The sequence below is a fragment of the Grammomys surdaster genome, unplaced genomic scaffold (assembly GCF_004785775.1).
Source record: "Grammomys surdaster isolate TR1022 unplaced genomic scaffold, NIH_TR_1.0 183, whole genome shotgun sequence".
Lineage (NCBI taxonomy): Eukaryota > Metazoa > Chordata > Mammalia > Rodentia > Muridae > Grammomys > Grammomys surdaster.
The window spans coordinates 1,008,796-1,032,075 of NW_021604628.1; the positions used below are offsets into that span (position 1 = coordinate 1,008,796).

The following is a 23,280-nucleotide window of genomic DNA, read 5'->3' on the forward strand; positions in this document are numbered from 1 at the left end:
GGGGGGGCCTTCAAGAGGAGGACAAAAGTCTTGGAAAGACAAATGCCAACGACTTCAGATGCTAGAAGAAAACAGCAGCCCAGGTACGTGTGGCAGGGCCGCGGGGAGAGGGGGAGGGTGGAGGTTGGGGTGGAGGTTGGGGTGTATGACGGAGCCTGGTCCCAGGAGGGTGTAGGCGAGCAGGCGGGGGTGGGGCCGACCGGACGCTCACCGGAGACCTGGAAGAGGCAGGTGGCTGAGCCCACGTCGTTGGAGACGCTGCACTCGTAGTTGCCGCTGCTGTCACGGGTCAGGGCGTCCAGGCGCAGCTCGGCGTGATCTGGGGTCTCGGCAGCAGCGGCAGAGAGAACAGGCGGCGGGGGGAGCAGCTGTCCTTTGAAGCGCCACACAGCCGAGGCGATGCGCTGGGGACTGCCACGCAGGAGCGAGCAGCGCAGGAGCACAGGCCGGCCCAGAGCCTGGCGCACGTCCTGGGAACTGGGCTCCACCTCTGGAGGGACTGGGGACCGGGACTAACGTCAGTAGGACCATGGAGGAAGCAGTTCATTTGTCCCTCAGTCTCCTGACCCTGGCCTGGGAGAATCTCAGGGCCGGTACACACAACTCATTCATAGGACACCCACACTCAAGACTACGGGGCCATGCTTCCTAGACTGGGCCACTGGGCCACTGGTCGTGCCTCAGTGGGTCCCCTCGACAAACACGTAACGAAAGACCGCACAGGCTCCGAGTTTGGAGCACTGTCTCTAAACCTGGTTCAAATCCCAGCCTTATTGTGCAAACTGAGGAAAATCACTTCCCTGTGCCTGGACGTCAAGGAGTGTTTCTGTGGTGTGCAAACAGTAGGAGGAGGGGTGGGGTTGGCCTAGGTCGGATGTCTGGGGAGGGGACTCACAGTGCACCGTCAGCTGCACCTGAGCCTCCCGGGGTCGTACGTTGAAGCCATTGTAGCGAGCCGTCTGGCAGCGGTAGGTGCCGCTCATGTCGCGGCTTACGCGCTCCAGCCGCAGCTTCCCATCCGGAGTCTCTTCCAGGGCCAGCCCCGAGGGCAGAAGGGCGGCCTCCTTGTCCACACGAGACCACAGCACTGGAGGTCGGGGCTTGCCTCGAACTTCGCACTGGAGCTCAGCAGGAGAGCCCTCTCGAACTGTCACCACTGCTCGGCCCTTGGGCACACTGATGGTGGGCGGTACTGAAGGAGGATGAAGAGGGGTGGACGGAGTTAGGTACCCCTGGCCTCTGACCTGGGGCTCTACTCGTTGCCCACCCAAGCTGGCCTTGAACTTGTTTTGTAGTGGAGCTAGCTTTGAATTTCAGACTCTAAAGCACTTTTAACCTCTCCTTCCCAGCTCTCCAGCTTTTCTTAGAGATGCATTTTTATATTTGTTTATGCGTATATGCATGTGTATCCACATAAGCACGCATGGACCAAGGAGGCCAAAAGAGGGCACCAGATTCCCAGAACTTGAGTTAGAAGGTGTAGTGAACCACCCTGGATTCCAACCTGGATGCTGGGAGCCACTGAGCCATCTCTCCAGCACCCCTTCAGCTTTTCTTGCCTACAGAATCAGCAAGGCGTGTTAATCTATCTATCTCCCGGCATCTTGTAGCCCTTCTTCCAAAGTAATAAGGATACTTGGTTTCAGTAAGGCCCGGACCATCCAGAATAAAAACTACATTTCCCAGCATGCCTCTGAATAAATGCTGACCAATGGAATATTAAAGAAAATACAGGTCTTCCTGCAGGTCAGGATGCAGATCACTGGCCTCAGGTGGAGCCACCATCACGGAGGTGACAACAAACTGGTGACGCCTAAAATCCTGAGGAACTTGTGGGGGCCAGCTGCCATCCTAAGCCAGTCTGCTCCACAGTCAGCTTCTACCCAATGAGGCAACACGGATCTAGCTTGTGTGCCGGCTCAGGATGGAGCCCTGGGCCTTATACACGCTAAGCCAGAGGCTCTGCTACTGAGCCACACCCCAGCGGCTAGATCGTTATTAATTAGAGTTCCATTATTCACAGCTAAACCCACTCACCCCCCAGCACACTGCCAAATGGAGTTGTTTTTAAAGAAGGCCTCCCTGGGTCCCACATCAAACATTTTATCATTAAATATCCAGTATTGAGCATTAAATATAATTAAATATAATGCGACTATTTGTAAATAACTATGCAAACCAGGCGAAGGTCCAGTTACCTCCTTTATATAATTTGTACCCTGCCAACATTTGTGCATCTTTTGGCTTGCATTTCATGGTTTTCTCTTCCTATTTTGGAGCCAGTGGGTTGTTGTTGTTGTTGTTGTTGTTTTGTTTGTTTTTTGTTTTTGTTTGTTTGTTTGTTTGTTTGTTTTTCCCCTTCCAGGTTTAAATAGTTTCTAGAGCCTTTTACAAGGCTTTCATGCTCCAGGCATTGGACCCGTGAGCCAAATTCAGAAACAGCCCTAGCCCCTTCCCTCAATTAAAAACTTCTGGACTCCTGAGCCCTTTAGCGCCCCCCCCCCCAGGATAAAGGGGTGTCCCCAGTTTTTTTGTTTTGTTTGTTTTGTTGTTTTGTTGTTTTTTTTGGCCAAGTGCTCCTGGGGTTAAAGCTCTAGATTTGGGCTTGGGGAGGAGGCCTTTAGACCCTCAGCCTTAGCTTCTACCTGCAGCCTCAGTTTCTTCCTAGATACATGATGGTCTTGTGAGAAATCCTCTCACCTACTGGGAGAACAGCTAGTCTCCTGCACTGTGAGGCTTCTGTGTTTTTTCTGCTTGCTGTACTTCTCCTTGGGTTTAGTTCCTCACCTGGCAGAGCCTACAGCACCTGCCACCACCACCCCCCAAGACTCAAATGGAGCCCACCTCCTTCTCTGGTTTCCTTAGGTAGCTTCCCTTCCCTAGTGTCCCCTTTCCAGACTCCTCTTAATCAAGTCTATCTCCTTTAAGAATTCCCTCCTGGGGGTTTGGAAAGATGGCTCAGTGGTTAAGAGCACTGACTGCTCTTCCAGAGGTCCTGAGTTCAATTCCCAGCAACCACATGGTGGCTCACAGCCATCTGTAATGAGATCTGATGCCCTCTTCTGGTGTGTTTGAAGACAGTTACAGCGTACTTACATATGTAAAATAAATAAATGTTTAAAGAAAGAAAGAAATTCCTTCTGCTCTCTCTGGTCTCCTTGGGTTTCCCTGTGTACAGATGTCAAAGATGGAAGGGGTCTGCCAAGGTCCCTGGGTCAAGTTGCCCACCAAGAGAAACTGATTAAAGGCCAGAGGAAGAATACTCGTAACTATTAGAGCATTTAATACTCTTGGTACTTGTCTTAGTACCGATTGGTCATGTGCCTCACCAGCCAAGGTCAGCTGGCTTCTACACAAGGTCCTGGAGACGCTCTGGTCCCCCATAGCGGCGACTGAGCACAGACGCCAGAGGACCCTGCCTGGGTTCTCACCCCAGCTCCAACACACGCTGAGTTTCTCAAGCGTGACTTTCTAAGGCATGCCTAATCATCAGTACGATGAGAAGATAAACCGCCACCCGCGGCTGGCTAGGTGACTCCACAGTAAAGGCACCTGCCGCTAAACCTGTGGACCTGGGATTGATCCCTGAGACCCCCCCACACGGTAGAAGGAAAGACCCAACTCCGGCAAGTCATTCTCTGGTTTGCACACACGCACCACAGTACACGTGTATACACACGTACCTACACAAGGGAAATGAACTGCAGAGGTGAAGGGAGAAAAAAGACGCTCGTAAGAACGCATAGCGAATGCTCGATGTCCTATTACCAGCTTACTGTATTATTATAATAATCATTATCAGAATAAAGACTTGAATCTTCACCATGCATTCTGTCCCCCTCAAAATCCATATGTTGGCATCCTAATGCCACTGTCTGAAAAATGACTATATCGGAGGCAGGCCTTTGAAGGCTGAAGTCAATGGGACCTCCCATCTAGGACGCAGACATGGCACGGGGAGAAGAGGCAACCAGCCAGCCAGGGAGCCACGGAGGGACCTCAGACTTCCAGCCTCCACGCTGAGCGGTCCCTATGGTGACCTTTCTGAGCTGATACCATTCCACAATCCCAGCCACTCTGCCTCTTCTCGTCTTCCAAACGGCCAGCGGCCAGCATGCTCGCCCACCTCAGGGACTTTGCATGAGCTGATTCTATGGCCTCCCTCTCTCTTTGTAAACTATCTGAAGTAGGTTCAGTTCCTACCACGTTCAATGAACACAGCATCTATTTTCCCATCATGCTACTCCCAGGCTGTAGGACTTGGCTACGACGGGAACCCAACGCGTGTATGTGGCATAAACAAATGACATCCTCCTCCCTCTAGATGTCCATTTGCAAACCGCTGTCCACCCGTCCCTTGTCCCCAAATCCTGTCCCCCTCCCAATCTCACTCCACCCCACCCCATCGGGCTTCTCCAGAATCCCCACAGCTCCGGATGCTCCCACCTGTCTCGGAGGAGATGTTGACCTCTATGCTGAGGTCAGGCACAGGTGACCCCGGGAAAGAAGCCATGCACAGATAAGTGCCGTAGTCACTGAAGTGCAGGTCAATGAGCTCCAGGCTGCTGGTGACGGCGGGCAACTCGGGGTCATTTCGGGTCACCAGCAGCCGCTTGGACGTGCGTGCCGGCTTGCCGTTTTTAAACCACTGGTAGTTCACCTTCTCCTGGGGTACCGCGTCCACGTGGCATGACAGCTTCAGGTCCTGACCGAGTTGAATGTTCTCGCTCTCTTTGATCATGTCGGGGGTGATCTGGAAGGTGGCATTCTTCAAGGCTGGAAGGAGATGAGGATAGAAGAAGGGGGTGGGTCTGACCCAAGAACAGGTATCCATGTCCCACCCACCCCAGTTTCTCCCCTCAAACTGGCAACACACCACCCCCGCGCATGCGCACGCGCGCACACACACTTTCTCTCAGCCCAGAAATGGCTCCAAGAGCTCAGAGGTGTTTTAATAGTTTTAAAGAGCTCAACGCAGAGACGTGAGGTTGGTACTGACTCCAGACGTTAGTAGTGAGCACACTTTATCAGTGAGATGCGCTGGCCCAGGCAGCGTACACGGATCAGCGCACCTAACCTGTCTTGCTGTCTCTGAAGAACGCTGTTACTATGTCTTCTTTACGATGGAGGGAACTGGGACTCCGCCAATCTAACTTACATCCTCGGAGCCTTCTTGGCCACAACACTGATTTGTTTTTATTTGTGTTTTAAACCTTGTGTGTACGAAGTACTGATTTAGAAAGAAACAGGAGTCTTGATAGTCGCTCTAGGTAGCACGGGTTCAAAGGAAACTGAAGGGTAATTAATTGCACCACCCCCTGCTTGGGTCTGACTCTTTTACAACATGCCTGTGTGATTTTTTTTTAAGGATAAAAAGCCAACATGATGATCCTGCGTGCGATTGCATGACATCACAGGGTTCGGAAAGCCAAGGATCTGGATGCTTTTTAAAATGTGGATCTCGTTTGAAGTCAGAGTCCTTACTTAATAAGCGAGGTGCTAACTTGACAGAACATGTACAGTGGCACGGAGGTCAGGACTGGGCTGGATGACACAGGCTGTGGAGTCACCCTGTGAGGTGACCGCCACTACTCAAGTCCAGAAAGATCTCGCCAGCCCATGTTTTAAAGGTCAAGTGGGGTCGGACGGAGACAGCTCGTCTTTGATGGGAAATGTGAAGCTTTCTCTGTGGAAGGGAAAGCTGTGGTCAGGGAGCTCTAATCTTGTTACTTTGTTTCTCAGTCCAAGTCAAGATGAAGAGACTCGGCTTCTGGATGAGCCGGGACGCAGGAAGAGACTGACTGGTCCGCAAGTGAGGACCACAGAAGCCAGTCCCAACCAGCAGAGACTCAGTTATGTTTGTCAGCACCTCTACGTCACTTCCAGGGCTAAAGAGAGCTGGTATAAACCTGGGTCTTTATTAAAATTTACTTGTTTGATGTTTTAAACACTTGGGAGGCAGAGGCAGGCGGATCTCTGAGTTCGAGGCCAAACCTGGTGTACAAAGTGAGTTCCAGGACAGCCAGGGCTACACAGAGAAAGCTTGTATTGAAAAAAAAAAAGTGTATGGGTATTTGCCTACTTTTGTATGTGTACGCCATGCGTGTGCACGGTGCCCATGGAGGCTAGAAGAAGGGTCTAGTCCTTGGGACTGGAATTACAGGTAGTTGTGAGCCGCCATGTGGGCTCTTGGAACTGAATTTGGGACCTCGGCAGGAGCAGCAAGTGCTCTTAACTGCTGAGCCATCTTTTCAGGCTGTATTTTTTTTGTTTTTTGTTTTGTTTATTTTTTATTTTTAAGAGGTTTTTTTTTTTGAGACTGGATCTCAGGTAGCCCAGGCTAGCCTTGGACTTGCTATATAGCCAAGGATAGCCTTGACTCCTGATCTTTCTGCCTCCAACTTCCATTGCTTGGATAACAGGTTTGCATTATCATACTGTGAAAGTTTTGGCCTTAAAAGAAAAAAAGTCAACACCCTCCCCCACAAAAACCAATAATAACAATAAAAAAACAAAAAACAAAAAACAACCAACCAAACAAACAAAAAACAAAAATAGAAATTCCAAATCACAACAAGCCGCTAATGAAGGCAACAAAGGTTGAGGGTTAGTAAGGGTTATACTTAGTTAATCTATACTGCTTTAGATCTTGTCTAAGTCTGATAGTGTTTTACACTTAGTAATTAACCTCAGAGTCATTGACACTCTATGCTACTAGAGATTTGCACATACACAGAACACCTTCAATCCCAGCACTTGGGAAGCAGAACCAGGCAGATCTCTATGGGTCAGAGAAAAGCCTGGTCTACAGAGTGAATTTTAGGCTGGCCAGAGCTACATAGTAAGACCTTGTCTCCAAAATAAAATAAAATTAAAATGTATATATGGTCTATTGAAATGTTAATGTCACTTAAAAATTTGGTCAGTCTGCAGCTAGGAAGAAAGCCAGGGACTATCCCCTGAAGCCTACTGTACCCACGTTTAGCTTTATGAAGCCTATACTTGTCCATCTAAAAGAAACAGGTCATCAATACCAGACCCATTGCAAATTGCCGTTCTTCTGCCCCTAATGGTAGACTGATGAATTGCAGGGAAATCAGAACGCCTGGATCATGACTCCCTGACACACCTCACCCTCTGGGGCAAAGAGACGATTCCCTCTCCCGGTTGACCTGCTGTCCCTGAACGACCGGGACCCTGTTTGTCCCACTACACCCCGCCTACCCCTCCAGATCACGTACATCGCACCAGCAGGTTGACCGTCTTCTTGGCTGGGTTGCCTACGTTGTTGGTGGCTGTGCAGTTATAGTAGCCAGAATCCCGGGCCTGAACTGAAGGGATGCTGAGGGTACCACCCTGAGCCAGAGCACCCAGGGGCAGTGGGCCGGGTCCGTGGGACCAGTGGAGCTGGGGGAGGGGATCGCCGCCCGTCAGCAGACACTGCACTGTCACGTTCTCCCCAGGGTTCACCACCAGAGTTTCGTTCACAGACAGTTTCAAGGCTGGAGGTGCTAAGGGGACAAGGCGGTGGGGTCTCAGGAGACTTCCAGGGCTAAAGGAGAAGGAGATGAGGGAACAGAGAAACCTGGGCGGGGCGGGTCAGGGGAGCTCTGGTAGGACGGGGAAAACCCAGAAATGGATGTTGGGGGCAGGGGGCGGGAGGAGCTGGGCATGGGGTGAGGAGTGGGTCCATGTGGGCGTGGATGGGGAGGCGCCTGTACCCGTGGTGTTAGTGAGCTGGAAGGTGATAGCCTTGTCTGGGATGCCACACACATTGCGCACGGACACCTGGCAGGTGTAGCTGGCATAGTCTTGGGGCCGCAGGTTCTTCAGCTTCAAGACCTTCGTCTCTCCCTGGGTGGCAGTGGATCACTGGAGTGAGGGACCTGCTCGGATCTCCTGGGATCCCCCACATTCATTCATCTATCCCACGCCACAGACAACAAGCAATTCCTATGCTGGTTCTTATCTCCCCAAACCCCGCCTATACCATCTTCCCCAGGAAGCCTCCAGCTCAGCTCCGTCCCCTCCCGCTGAGCTTCTACCCGGCTTCTTTATGGCAGAGGCTGCCCTGGAGTGTAGATGCCAGGGTTAGGCCGAGTCTCCGCCTCTGGGAAGAGGCGTGGGAAGGGAATACCTTTGTGGCTTGTAACCCACACAACATGGGACTGGCCTACAGGCCACATAAGGGGCTGACAGTTCCTTCTCAAAGCCTCCCTGGTGGAATGGCTTTGTCACCATCTCCTGGAACTGAGAGGGGCCTTTCCATACCAACTCCTGTGGTAGCTGTTCATCAGTATCTCAGCCACAGTAGCAGGCACAGATGGCTTGCTTGTCTTTCGGATTTTTTTTTTCCTATCCAGCCATATTCCAGGGAACAGGTTGTCTTTGGGAGCCCCCTGTTTGGGACTTACTCTGACCTCTCTGCTCTGACTTTTTTACCCCAGGCTGTGTGGATTCCAGCCTCCCACTCAGGCACTGAATTATGAAGTCAGGCCAGTCTCCAGACCTCAGCCCCCCGAGATCTCTCCTGGGGTACAGGAGTGTGTGGAGCCAGCTGCCCATCCTGACCTGAGTATAGAGAGGCTCATAGATGTCAACCCCATTGTCCTGGCTGTGGGACAGGGTGTCAGAGCCCCGCTTCCAGATAAAGCGGGCGGGCGGGTTGGAGCTGACGGTACAGCGTAGAAACACGGTCTTCTCCTGGTAGAAGTTGCCTCGGACGTCGCTCACCGTCTGATGCACCGTCAGCACAGGTTCATCCAAGTCTGCAAGGACACCAGCCCTAAGTCAAGACAAGGTGACCGTAGAGCGGGGGTTGTGGGGGGCTCCTTGAAGCTGTTGGGGAGGGCAGAGCTACTTTCAGAGGACACGGGAAGCTGATGCCTGCCTTTGGCTCTGGAAGCTTAACCAAGCTATTAGAGGAGGGACTGGATCCAGTGACTTCCCAGGCTTCCTATCCGCTGCCCTCCCCCCAAGGACCTGTATGGGGCTTCCAGCTCTACACAGTTTATAGGATGGAACAGGCAGTATAGACTGGAAACAAGCTGAAAGTCAAGTTTAAACTCCCTCATTGGCTGTAAGTCGGTAGCGTGACCTACCTAAGTTCCTTTTCTCTCTGGGCCTCAGTTTTTTCATTGACAACCAGACTAGGATGGGTACCCTTCAGCTCTGTTTAAATGATATGGAGATTTTTTTTGTTCGTTGTTGATTTTTTGTTTTGGGAGTTTTTTTGTTATTGTTGTTGTTCTGTGTTTTGGGGTTTTTTTGTTTTGTTTTGTTTTTTTGTTTGTGACAGGGTCTCACATATCCCAGGCTGGCTTGGAACTCACTACGCAGAGGCTGAACTTTTGATCCTCCAGCCTCTACCACCCAAGCTCGGCTTTTACAGACACACACAACCACACTCAGTTTGTGCAGTGCCGGGGATCAAACCCATCACCTTTTGCATGCTGAGGAAGCACCCTACCAACTGAGCCACATATGAACTGGAATTTCTTTGTAACACTGATGCCTAGAACTCTTCTTGGGTGGCTATCGTCACTGAGGTGTTGTTTGCCGAAGAGTACATCAGGGAACTACCTAGCAGGCATGTCTGACATTTTTTTTTAATTTTTTAATTTATTTATTATATGTAAGTACACTGTAGCTGTCTTCAGACACCCCACAAGAGGGCATCAGATATCATTACAGATGGTTGTGAGCCTCCATGTGGTTGCTGGGATTTGAACTCATGACCTCTGGAAGAGCAGTCAGTGCTCTTAACCACTGAGCCATCTCACCAGCCCCATGTCTGACATTTTGACAGTGGGACGTGATGCTCTGATCTAGAAAGCTCATGACTGAGAACTGCGTGATCAGATGCCAAAAGCCAAACAAACTAACAAACAAAAAAACCACAAATGAATGTCTATGCTTTCAGTGAGCTTACTGGTCTGTGCCAGGCAGCATTTACAGCCTTCTTAGGGTGCACGTTGCCTCCAGACCACAGGTTTCACCCGCTCTAGCCTAGCTCCTTGAAAACACACTACATCGAAAAACCAGTGGTGCTTACACATGTGTGCAAACGTGAATAACTGTCAAACAATGGCTTCAGGCATCCTTGATGTCTGGCCACATTCTCTGTCATTCACCTAAGACCTTCTGGAAGCAGAGCCCAGGGATGAGGACAGGAGAGATAGCTCAACCTGCTAAAGCACCTGCCACCAAGCCCTGATGGCAGAAGTTTGATCCCCAAGACCCAGGACGCAGAAGGAGAGAGCTCCTTCAAGTTGTCCTGTGACCTCCCTCCCCCACTATGTAAATATATAAAAATTTAAACTTTCCTCAGAGAGTCTAGTATACAGCCCAGGCTGTGTCTGGGGGAGCCTACAGTTTCATGGGGTTCTGGGGAGCAGAATCCCAGAACTGTCCTTGTGTCCTTAACTCTCATAGAAGGCTGTCCCCATTCTGGGGTGTGGTTGGAAACAAGACTGGGGTACCTCGCTTTTTCTTCATCTGAGAAAGAAGTACAATTCAATATGCCCTTTAAAGGGTAACATCACGGTCCATGAGAGGACATGGAAATGCAGAAAAGGTTTAGGGAGATACAGGGCAGGGAGATAGCATACAGCTGACCATTCCCAGCGACATCTTCCAGTCCTTCCTTACCTGGCCACTTCTCCATCCCTTCCCCACCCCTGAGGGTTCGGGAGCCCTGGAGGGGCACGGCCCGTCAGGGTACAGAGCCTCGAGGGACTTCAACTCACACTGCACGTCCACGCGGATGGATTTGATGGCCGGTACGCCCACTCCGTTCTCCGCCTTGCAGTAGTAGCGGCCTCCCTGCGTGCGGGCGATGCGCTCGATCCTCAGTGTCTCGTTGAACACCGACGTCTCCTGGAACTTGTCCGACGCGCTGCCGGCAGTTTTGGTCCACCGCACCTAGGTGGGCAGTCACCACACTGAGGCTGAAGGCCCTGCCTGCGCAGGCGTCTCCTGCCTGCTCCATGCTCTCCAGGGTACAGGAGAGGGTGGACCCAGGTCTGACCCCATGACTCCTTAGAATGCTACTGTGATAAGAACCGAAGGGCAGAGGTTAAAGGTCAGGGAAGAGGCTCGCAGGAGTCGAGGCAGAGCTCTGGGTCTGTCAGGACGTGTATGGGACTTGAGCGAGCCTCTCGTGCCTCTTTCCCAGCTAAGTTGCCTAATGTTAACGAAAGATTGGGCAAGCATATACCTAGTGTTGGGAAGACGGCTAACTGAATGGGTGTGGACCTGCCTGTTAGCTTAGTGATCTCCTAGGTGACTGAGCCCTCAGCCTCACACTCCTGGATGTGAAAGAACTCTTCTGGAAGCCAGTATCAAAGATGGCTTAAGGGGTTCCACTCTCTTCTGTAGGCCCTGCCCACTGTTCTACCGTGAGTCTGTGTGGCCAATAGACTTCAGCAGGGGAGAGCCTAGACTAGGATAGGAAACTGATTTCCATCTTAGCCTTGATCAGGAGAAAGCCAGGTCTCCTGCCCTAAGCAGTCCTGTGGAGAGGAACCCAGGAGAAGCTACAGCCTCAGGCCGTCATCAGCCACTTCTCTCTGAAGAGAGTTCTCCAGCCCCACTCCTCCTGGGATGACTGACACCCAACTGCAGCCTTTTTGAGAGAGCCTGCGTCAGAATCTGCCGGCTGCTGGATTCCTGCCACCCGGCACTGAGAGAAAGGAAGTGTTCCGGGACTCAAGCCCCTGCATTTTGAAGTATTTGCCAGTCAACAATAACTAATATAGCATAATGCCTACTTTGCAAGTTATGAGGCTTAGGGAGCGAAGCACTTAAATGTGGTGCCTCAAACGCATTAGTCAGTCAACGGTTTCTATTATTAATATCGCTCTTGGTAATTGTTGATGCTGAGGATTTACCTTAATTTGCCGATGATGTGGGTTTTAACGTATTATTCAAAACTTGGGGTTTGTGTTTTGTTTTTGTTTTTCCTTTTCCCGGGTTGTTTTCAAATGCTATGTAGCTGACAGGTAGCTCGGAATTCCCTGTTCTTCTGCCTCCCCATCTCCACAGTGGCTGGTAGTCCACGAGTGTAGCTCGGGGTCTGTTAATGGGAGGTTGGGACCAAATCCAGCGGTCCCGTGCTTGTTCATTGCTTCTAAGAGACCTACGTCCTCAGAATCCTTCTCATAACTTCCATTGTTCCTCCAGACTTGTGGTTAATGTCCTTCACTCTAGCACCCAAGTCACTAATTTTCTCTTTGGCTATCTCGGAGGTACTAAAGCCATTAAAAAAAAATACTTCGCTGCTTTTATTTCTGTGATTTGTTTGCTCTTTCCCCTGCCCTGTACTAAACTGATCAAGACATAGGGCAAGGTTCTGCTTTCTCCTAGGTGTTGGTACCCTGATGTGATCCTGGCCTGTTGTGACCCTGCTGTGACCAAGGCTCCTGCCCGCTTCACAGGCAGAAGCTCTTGGGTATCCACTTCAGCTTAGTGGATGGACCTGCAGCCCTTCTGTGGTTTGGATGTGCAGTATCCCCAGAAGGTTCATGTGTTCAAGGCTTTGTTGCTAGCCGACGGGCTTTGAGGAGGTGGGCCACCGATGGGTTCAGATCTGCTGGTGTGGAGATTGTGGAAACTGGAAAATGGGAACTAATTTGAAGAAGTGTGTCACAATAGGGGTGTGCTTTGGGAGACTTTTGAAACCCTGAGATAAAAGTCTTCTTTCTCTGGCATTTTGTCCCCAGAGCAATGAAAACACTGCCTCCCATGGGCTTCAGCCTTACTGCTCTGTGTATACGGCCGGCTCCACCTCCTGCAGAGCTGTGCACAGCTCTATTCTCCTCAGCTTCTGCTCACTGACGCTGGCACCCAAGGGGTCTGGGTGGGGGGGGGTCCTTAAACCCTCTCAATTCATTTGCTATTAGTTGACTTAAAATCCCACTAACCTGAGACGTCACATGGCTGGGCTGTCCTCGGTATCTCTCGATAGCTTTATCACAGACTGACACCTGACAGCTTTGAAACTGTTCCCCAACCCCACCCCAGCAAATGTTTTCTTCCTCTGTCCAGGAAGGGACAATTACTTTCCCCTGTCTCTCCCATACTCTAGGGAAAGGTGGCTTTTAACTCTGTCCTCATTCTCAGAGGGGCCTTTTATGTCCTAGTAATTAACTAGGAGACTAATTGTCTTTTGTATCCATAACTTTTCCTTAGATTTAAAGAGCCCAGAACATTCCGGGGGCCTAAAGAGAACACCGCCTGCGTATCAGAAATTTGGAACACCCAAAGTCTGTGACCACCCCAAGGACTGCTTGGCCCCCATCTATCTGTCCATTCTGCCCCTCCCCCACCCCACTCCCTACATAAGCACCCACCACCTGTGGGAGACGTTCCTTTTATTTTCCAAACAGGGTCTCCAATAGCCCAGGCTGGCCCTAAACTTGATATCTATCCGAGGATGACTTTGAACTTCAGACCCCTCGGACTCCATCTCCAAAGTGCTGGGACGACAGGTATGCATCACCACACCTTATTTTGATATGCCAGGATGCGGCAGAACACACGACAGACAAGCCCTCCTTCTGTGGAGCTATACCCCTAGCCTGCCGCCTTTTCCAGCTTGCTATCTCTCTAAGTCACTCTTTCTCCCTGACCAACAACTTGTCCTAAAGTCACTGGATTGCTTGAGCGGCAGCAAAAAATCTTGGGTCTGTGGCTTCCCGTTCTGTGTAGATTGCTTCTGCGTCTCAGACTATAGCATGTTCACACCCTTGCTTCTTGTTTGGACTGACAAGCTCTGTGTCCACTCAGTTCTCCATCCTGACCTCGGCATGGGTCTTCAGGCCCCGCCCTCGCTCTCCTGATGGATAGGTGCCCCAGCTGCATCCTTGACGCCCACTGCTGTGTTTGGAACATGACAGATGCTCACTGTCACTGTAAGGAAGCAAGCAGGAAAGGGGGCATCTGGGGAGAGGATATCTCAGTGACAGAAGTGGGGCATACTGAGAATGATGGAGGCCCATATGGGCCAGGACATGGGCATTCCGGGGCAAGTGGGGCCAGGAAACAGAAAGTCTGCAGTTGCGCCCCAGGGGCTTAAGCAAAGCTAGTAAACAATGGGGAGCCACTGGCTGTTACTAAGTGGAGAGGATGGGGTAATGACGGAGCAGACTTGGGGGTGATCATTCCAACGGAATGAAGGGAAGGGGGCAAGCAAAGAGTCTGGGAGATCAATTCCAATCTACCTCAGTGGGACCAGGACCAGGGACAGGGCTGAAGAGCTGAACTAATAAAGAGGTTACATGGGCTGATGAAGAGGAGACCCATATGAGACACAAAAGGTCGGAGTCTGGCCAGCTGTGGGAGAGATAGGTCAGAGGCAAACACGTAAGCTTGTCTGACAGGGGGAACAATGAAGCTATTGATGGATACAGGAAGACAGAGGATGCTTACCCAGCATGCTTAGCGTGCACCAGACCCCTGGGTTCGATCCCCAGCACTGCATAAACCGGGTGTGCGCTACACAAAGCTAGTGTCTGGAGTGTCACAATGTAAGTCCAGGCAGGAAGGTGAAAGTTCAAAGTTATCCTTGGCTAGGCAGCAATTTGAGGCCCTGCCTGGGTTACATGAGACCCTATCACCCAGTCACGGTCACCAGTGGGCACATAATGGGACATAGGCACAGATGATGGGTATAGCCTAGCGGCCTCCTCCTCAGCCTCACCAGCCATATCCCTGCCATCCCGTGTGAACACAGATTCCCAGAGGTGCAGCTGCACGGTCTTCAATGCCGAGCAAACCTTTGAGCGGGATTGAGCTGTGTTGGAGTCTTTAGGTGGAAGGAATCTTCAGGGGCTTCCTCATGCATCTGCTTATCTCAAAGCCGAAGCTATGGAGGCTGTCTCCATTCCCCCAAATTATCAGGGGGGAAGAAAAGGATTCTGTATTTCAATGTCCTTCCTAGAATCCAACTGCCACCTTTTTTTTTGCTGCTATTCAAGTATTAAAGGTCACAGCTGCTTGCCAGGCAGCAGGTTCCTCCAGCCCTCCTCCCTCCCTGCCTCTTCCCTCAGCAATAGCCACCTCCTGGCCGAACCTGAGCACTTGATCTATGACAAAACTCATCTGGCATTTCCAGACACTTGTCTTCTGTCCCCCTTCTAATTGCTTTGCGATTTGAACCGCCAGAGTTTGCTCTGACCTGCCAAGAGACCAAAGTGCTGCCCGTATTATCCGTGCAGCTCCCGACCCAAAGAGGAGGGCAGCGTGCCAAGCTGCAGAGGGCACAGCTTCTAGACTCAGACTCTGCTTCCGATTTCTTAAGTGCTGTGGGACCTTGGGAGTTTGCCCAGCATCCCAGAGCCTCACTTTCTCTTAGCTGTAAAATGGGTCCTTTGGAGGTGTCAGAGAGAGAGAGAGAGAGACAGAGAGAGAGAGAGAGAGAGACAGAGAGACAGAGACAGAGACAGAGACAGACAGAGAGACAGAGACAGACAGAGATAGACAGAGAGACAGAGAGAGACAGAAAGACAGAGAGAGAGAAGAATGGTTAAGGGGCCTCCTTGGCATACAATTCGCCCTCTAGCATTTCTTGAGGGTGTGTGTAAAGATGTATCTGTTCCACATAGTTGAGGAGTGGGGTGTAACAGAGCAACTGCTATTCCATTTTTCGTCTCAGCTATCAATGTACTCAGGTGATGGTACCCACAGCATCCAAGACTTCCCTGAAGAGTTAATTTCCAGGCTAGTCATCCAGTCCCAGTCTTTCCTATTCTGTCATGTTGCTTGCTCTGTGGAGTGTAAGCCTCTGGCTCCTGCTTCCTTTCAAACTCTGATCCCAGGCAAAGCGGTGCAGTGGGGAGCGTGGTCAGGATGGGAGCCCAGCAAGGCTCATCTTACCTGGGGCCGAGGGTGTCCAGTGACCAGGCACTGCAGCACCAGGGTGTCGCTCTCCCGGATGGTGTAGACCCGCTCACTGATGTTGTCCTCCTTCACCACACAGGCCTGTCCTGCATGCACGATCTGGGCCTGGGCTGGAGCTTTGGAGAGAGGACAGAGGAGGGTAGGGAGGACTCACAGAGTCAGGAGCTCTGAGTGTGTCTGGGGAGAGTCCAGTCTGACTTCCCAGACTTCACCGGCATTGGGCCAGGACTGACTCTTTCTGAGTCCCAAACCTCTGGATTTGGGAATATGTGGTACCATATGTGTTCTTCAGTGAGGGACAAGGGCAAGAGGTGGGGACAGGGGTTTTCCACATGCTCTGCTGTAATAGGCATAGCAGAAATAAAGAGATTCTAAAAAGACACCGTGTCTTTTAACGTAAACTAGCAGACTATTAAAACAAAGAATGGAAATTTCCTCCAGGAATCCCACAGGAAGAGGAAAAGGACCAGTCAGAAAAGGAACTTGTCTCCCAGGAAGAGATTTCACACAGTTTCTACAATGTATCAGACCACCTTACAGGAAGAGACCCATGCTCAGACAACTATGGGTCAACAGTGGGCGAGACCACACCTTGACAGGGACTGCATAGTGTCCACATCCTTGGTCTCTGCTTAAACTTTAATCTCATTTCAGGACCCCTAAAGATAGCCTTGGGGTTTCACTGGATCTCTGTCCCTCTTCCCAACGTGGCCATGCTGAGTAAAACCTTTTCTGCATTCTACTATTAATACGTCCCTTTTAATTGGCTTATTGAGGACAGTGGCCAGACAGGACTTGGGACACACTAACATAATGACACTGCAGGCTGGGTAGGAGCCAGTAGCTCTGTTAGCTTGGCTTCACTGTCTTGGTAGCTCCAAGTCTTGGTTGCTCTTGGTGCTACACCCAGCTCCGCAATGTGGCGGGTGTGCCCATCCTCCCTCTGCAGCTAATGGCTGACAACACTCAGGTGACCCATTTCCCAGCACTCCAGTGCTTGTGCACGTGCGTACACACACACACACACACACACACACACACACACACACACACACACATATAGAGGGAGGGCTGGCCATGGCTGTTCAGGCTCTCGGGTTCCCCCTAGGGACAGGGTAAGCCTAGACATCCTAAACTCCATCTTTGCTTGCCTGCCCACCTCAATTTCTCTTGAGGCCACATAGCTAGCAGATCGCATGCCTACACCCGCCTCTACCCTCTCAGCCTTTGCTTTTTCAATTGTAGTATGTGTGTGCTGTGTATGTGTGTTTGAGTGTGTATGAGTATGTATGTGAAAGTGTGTGCATGCATGTGTGTGTCTCTCAAGTGAGCCCAGATCTTTCTCAGACAGCTAGCTAGCTAGCCTGCTTGCCCAAGGCCGAGGCTGGCATGCCCACCTGGTGTTTACATGGGTTCTGGGGATCCGATTCCTGTCTTACACATAAAACAAGTGCTTCATGCACTCAGACACTTCCCCAACCCCCTCAGTCTCTGCTTTTAGAGAAGGTGATTCAGCCCAGCCCCTTCCCGGCCTCTCTCCCACAGCAAGCTCATCTGTTCATGTTGTCCCAAGCTGTGTGTAGCTTCCCCTCCAAGGGATAGAAGTTTTAGTGGGAGATTAGGAGACCTCAGAAGACTGTGGCTCCCTTCCACCCAGGATTCAAAGGGGTAAGCCAAGGGTTTGGCTACAGGAGCACAAGGGAAAACTGAGTCTATTCCCTTCTTCCTAACACAAGGCATCCCCACCCACCAATGCCTGGGCTCTGGAAAGGAGGACAGGGCCCAGCTTCATATCTGCTTGCTGACTACAGAGAGTACAGAGATTAGGAGCGTAGATAGAAAGCAGATGGGGTGGGGGAGCATCCCCTCTGCGGGCCTCCCAGTATCCAGAGTGTCCACACATCAGAATGTGTCTGTCAGGTGCAGGATGGTGGTCCAGAGGCCTCGACTTGGTCCCCACACAAAACCCCATGTTGTGAAGGAGTGATTTCACAGGGATTCCTGTGAGGAGAGAGCAGTAGCTGCTGCCTTGGTGGGATCCTGGGAGGCTCCGTGGAAGAGCTGCCTGTGCCTCAGACTTCAAAGCACAAAGAAGACCTATGCCAGTGGCGGGAGGTTGAGTCCCACATCGAATGCCATCCAAGAAGAATGGCGGTGATATCTGGGACTTAGTCTACCTGTCTTTGAAATGGGGATGCAGCCAGCTCCTAGATCTTACGTGGTGGGGACATGAACATGATGAATGAAAAATAGGACTGCCATGGGTTCAAAAGACTCGCCCACCATCAACACTGATGGGACAGATCTAACCAGAGCACTGTCCCCAAAGGCCATCAGCCAGCAGGCCAAGAAATTGAAAGAGGGTCTCACCAAGCCCAGGCTGACTTCTCTGTAGCAAGGATGAACTGGAACTCCCGATCCTTCCACTTGCACCATCTTAGTGCTGAGATAATAGGCATGTGCCATCCATCCCAGATAGGCTGGAGGAACCTGAGGTACAGCCACTAGACATGACACTGGCAAACTATATGGCTGTCACAAAGCGATGAACCTGGATTGTGCATTTAAACGATAAGCTGTGTGTCTTTGGGCAATTGGAGTCACCTCTCTGAGCCCATTTCCCCACTTAGAGGAGGAAAATGGATGGATGATCTCGGAGGTCTTTTCAACTTGCTATTGATTTTGTAATCAGCGTGGGCGCCGGTGCCTGTGTAAAACGCACACCGCACTCCAGGGAGTGGGCCTGTCGCTGTCACCGTGCCATAAAAATGCGCAAACGTCAACCATACGCATAAGAGATAGACATCTTTGGCCCGGGTCCCCAGGAAACCTCATCAAGCAACAAGCTACCGGGAGATGTCATGCATGCTGGTTGCTGATAAGACCAGGGAGGCTGTATGGATGTCTGTATGGATGTCTGCAGGAAGCCCGGGGTGCCTCTTGACAAGGAAGACATCGGTTGAACAGGTTTCAATGGAAGATAAGCTATTATCTTGGACGCAGTGGCTTGCCCACAGCAAGGCAGTGTTGTTATGACAGGGGTTTTGGTGACTGATAAGGAAGGATGGGAAAGAGTTACAAAGCTGCACACTCAGGGCACAGTGAGCCTGGGACAGGGTGTGGGGCCCTGGCCAGCGGACGCGAGCAGAGCCTGTAGCTTCCTCGCTGAAGGTGGGCGGGGAGCGGCCATCGCGGATGACGTCATTAAGATGGCCCGCCTCCCTCTGCCAACATTAGCTATTGAGATCCGAGTCTCATATAGTAGAGAGTGGGCTTATGAACGCTAAACAGACGTGTTTCCCATAATGCCATAGTTCCTCTCTTGGGGATGGATATAACAGGAATGAGCTCTCATGGCAATCGGACAACAGGTCCCAGCATCTCCCGAGGGGCAGGAGAGATGTCTCAGTGGTTAAAAGCATGCACTACTCTTGTAGAGGACCTGAGTCCAGTCCCCAAAATCCACATGTATATGCTTGCCCCACTAAACACCTATACCCATAATTACAAATAAACCCCTTAAAAAAAAAAGAACCATCTAAGTGCCTTTTCTTCTTATAACAACAACAACAACAACAAAATCTCATAATCAAGTCCCGAGCCTGGCAAGAGTGGTAAAAGGGAACCCAGTGTGGTGACACGTGCTTGTATAGAGCAATGGGAAGGCAGACACAGGCAGAGCCTTGTGAGTTTGAGGCTAGCCTGGTCTACATAGTAAGTTCTATCCCAGCCAGGGCTACACAAAGAGACTCTGTCTGAAAACAAAAACAAAAACAAGGGGCTGGAGAGATGGCTCAGCGGTTAAGAGCACTGACTGCTCTTCCAGAGGTCCTGAGTTCAATTCCCAGCACCCACATTGTGGCTCACAACCATCTGTAATGGGATCCGATGCCCTCTTCTTCTGCTGTGTCTGACTGTGTATACACCCACACACACATACATACACATACACACACACACACACACACATCTTTAAAACAAACAAGCAATAAACCAAAACGAAATGTCAGGCAGTGTGTATCAGTTACATACTGCAGGCTTGCTGGACATGGTGGTAATTCTGAATCTGCTTCCCCTTCTCTTCTGGGATTATGCTCTTCCATTATCGTGTCCAAATTATTGTAAGGATCCAACTCAAATCCTCAGACTCGCATGGCTCGGGTTTTACCTGCTGAGCCATCTCCTTAGCTCACGCTGTTGTCTTTACACAACACATCCCCAGCCAATGTGAAAGAAATGAGCGATGGCCGGGCCATCCCCGCCGGTCCTCTCAGGCACAATTTGTCAGAACCCAGGCACAAACGTGTCTATAATGCATGATTTCATTTGTTCAAAAATTCAGAACTGTGAAAGGTAACCTTGTAGCGACAGAGGTTTGGCAGCGACTGCCTTGGGTAGACAAGGTATTATTAACTGGGAAAGGAATAGCAGAACGTCCCCAGGAAGGTGGGATAGAAGATAGCTCAGTCTGGATGATGCTGGTTCGGTGGTGGCAAGGTCCACATGTCCAGGTATCTGTTTGGATGGTCACCCTGTCTGTTAAAGTTTTGATATGACATGCTTCTCTGCGAAAGGCTCATGTGTTGGAAGCTTGGTCCCCAGCTATGGCAAGAGGTGACTGAATCATGAGAGTATTAAGGGAAGACCTTTGATAAAGGAGGCTGAGGCTGTGGCTTGATTTGTAGGGTACTTGCTTATAGCTACTGTATCCCTGGATTTGTTCCCAGGCACTACACAAAACCAGGCATGAACCTCAGCATTTAGGAGAAAAACTTCAAGGTCATTCTTGGATATATAGAGTTTGAGGCTAGCCTACCTCAAAGCAGGGCTAGGTATGGTTGAGTACACACATCAGCCCATTCAGTTTCTGCCTTGTACTCATGAGGATTTGCATTTGATCCCCAGAACTCATTTAAAAAAAAAAAACAGAACAAAAAAAAGCTGGCCATGGTGGTATGCATTTGCAATAACCATGAGCCAAAGCAAACCTTTCTCAACTCTTTTTTGTTTTGTTTGTTTGTTTGTTTGTTTTTCAAAACAGGGTCTCTCTGTGTAGTCCTGGCTGTCCTGGAACTCACTCTGTAGACCAGGCTGGCCTCGAACCCAGAAATCTGCCTGCCTCTGCCTCCCAAGTGCTGGGATTAAAGGCGTGCGCCACCACTGCCCGGCACCTTTCTCAACTCTTAAGGTGAATGTCTCCGGTATTTTGTCACAGTGACTAACACACTAAGTTCTTTTTTTTTTATTGTTAAGAAACAATAAAAAGGGCTGGAGAGATGGCTCAGAGGTTAAGAGCACCGACTGCTTTTCCAGAGGCCCTGAGTTCAATTCCCAGCAACCACACGGTGGCTCACAACCATCTGTAATGAAGATCCGATGCCTTCTTGTGTGTCTGAAGACAGTGACAGTGTACTCACATACATAAAATAAATACATAAACCTTTTAAAAAAAGAAACAATAGCAAAACCATCTATGTACCTGTCTCTGATGGCATTAATCATTGTAATTAGAGAATCTAGAACTATCTGCAACCTCTACATGAGGGAGCCATTGTGTATCCATTTCCTGGGGACAGAAACAATCATTCCCTGAGGGAGGAGAGAGACTCCAGCAGATTTACCAGGCAATTCAGAGGGCTTTAGGGTTCACGAGGCCCCTGGGGAAAGTTACACAGGGAGCAACACAGGTTGCTGGAGAGAGACTCTTGGGTAGAGGGGCCTGCAAGTTGTGTGGGGAAGCTCCCCAGATGTATCTACCTCTGAGTTGCCCAGTCTTCTGTAAGTAACCGCCATGAACTCAGTTTCCCTAGGAGCCTTAGCGAGTGAATAGACATTCATTCATGGCTCCCCAGGAAAAGTCACATGCTAATAGCTGATTTGGGTGAGGCAGTCAGTGGTGACGCTCACCTTTAATCCCAGCACTCAAGAGACAGAGGCAAGTGGATCTCTGATTTCAAGACCAGCCTGGTCTACAGAGTGAGTTCCAGGACAGCCAGGGCTACACAGAGAAACCTTATCTTGAAAAAAAAAATGGTTCCAGCCTTACATTTTCCTCCTGGTATAACATCCCCAGTGCCCCCTCTCCCTGACATGTCGCCGTGTGCCGCACTGTCCTCCACAGGTCATGACCACAGACTATGTTCTCTAGATGAACGTTGATATTTCTGTCCCTGACTCTACTTCTCCGCCCCGGCTCTGCACATCCCGGGGAGCCGGGGAGCCTCCGGGAGCAGCAGCGGCTGCTTCAAAAGGCCACTAGTCAGGGTCTGTCATAATCCTTTCTTCCATCTGCCCAACAACAAACGTTCAGGGTCGGCGCCTGCTGGGTGCTGAAGAGACTGTCTCTAAAACTAAGCAGGGCTTCACTCTCAAAGGGCATGATCAAGCAGGGAAGCAAAAAGGACCAAGGTGGCTTCGGGAATGCAGGGGGATGTGACAAAGAACAGGAGGGACAGACTGGAAAGAGGAGCAGACTTCTGAAGTCGCCAGGACTAGGACTGACAATCAGGTTTGTTACCCCCTGCTGGGTGACGCAGCTCAAGTCTTTGCCTCAGAACCACCTCCAATGTTCCAAATAATGTATGTTTTACATACGTAAAACACTGGCCCAATTAATGCAAGCCCTCATTATGAGTGACAGCCCCCAAGAGTATGAAACAGGAGCAAGAAGAGGGACAAGAAACCATCTACTGTGGTCCTCTTGCAGATATCAAACTGGAAGGGATATATGTCTCATGAATACGCTAGAAATTCATCCCGCGGGTTATGCAGGGATTGAAAGCAGGGGGCGCTCTTGAGCTCTCTTGAAACTAGGGGATGCTCTAACAATTCAGTGCCTCTCAAGCCTCCCAAGCCTTAGTCTTCTTTTTAAAAATGCAGTCGCTGTGAGGAACGCGTAAGTAAACACATGTGAGTGTCTAGAACAACTGGGAGAGCACTCTAAGGGCAAGAGTGCTTGCGGTTAAAGCATGGAGAACTGAGTTCAAACCCCCAGCACCCATGTAAAAACCTAAGGCTTGACCTCGGTATTGGGGGTTGGGGGAGGGGATGGGACGGCCGACAGGACAAGAGGTTGCTGGGCCTTGCTAGCTCAGAGACCATTTTTTCAGTCAATAAGGCAGAAAGAAACTAACGGGACACCCAACACCCTCTTCTGGCTTCCACAAGGATGCTCGCAGGAACTCTTACATGGGCATATGCTTCATGCTCACACACGCACGTAACTAGGCATGCACATGTCGAATAAATAAAGTGATGTCTGGCACGCAGCGACTAAGCCACCTAAACCGTTAGCCTCCACTAAGACAAACACGAGCTCCGGGGCACTCCTCCTCTCTAGAAGGTGGTTTAAAGACTCTACCACTCCTCCTGCACATGCTC

The 23,280-nt window shown here is 50.6% G+C and overlaps 1 protein-coding gene across 3 annotated transcripts in view; it reads right to left on the reverse strand.

Moving 5' to 3' along the window:
• Mdga1 (MAM domain containing glycosylphosphatidylinositol anchor 1) overlaps positions 1–23,280 on the reverse strand; it is a 57,270-nt gene that overhangs the window by 11,787 nt on the left and 22,203 nt on the right. For all 3 annotated transcript variants that reach the window (XM_028767945.1, XM_028767946.1, XM_028767944.1), the window contains exons 2-9: positions 15,877–16,016; positions 10,749–10,923; positions 8,572–8,768; positions 7,722–7,854; positions 7,242–7,511; positions 4,447–4,776; positions 896–1,192; positions 212–499 (exon numbers count right to left, since the gene is read on the reverse strand). In XM_028767945.1, the coding sequence (XP_028623778.1) occupies positions 212–499; positions 896–1,192; positions 4,447–4,776; positions 7,242–7,511; positions 7,722–7,854; positions 8,572–8,768; positions 10,749–10,923; positions 15,877–16,016 (1,830 nt within the window). The remainder of the gene's footprint in view (positions 1–211; positions 500–895; positions 1,193–4,446; positions 4,777–7,241; positions 7,512–7,721; positions 7,855–8,571; positions 8,769–10,748; positions 10,924–15,876; positions 16,017–23,280) is intronic.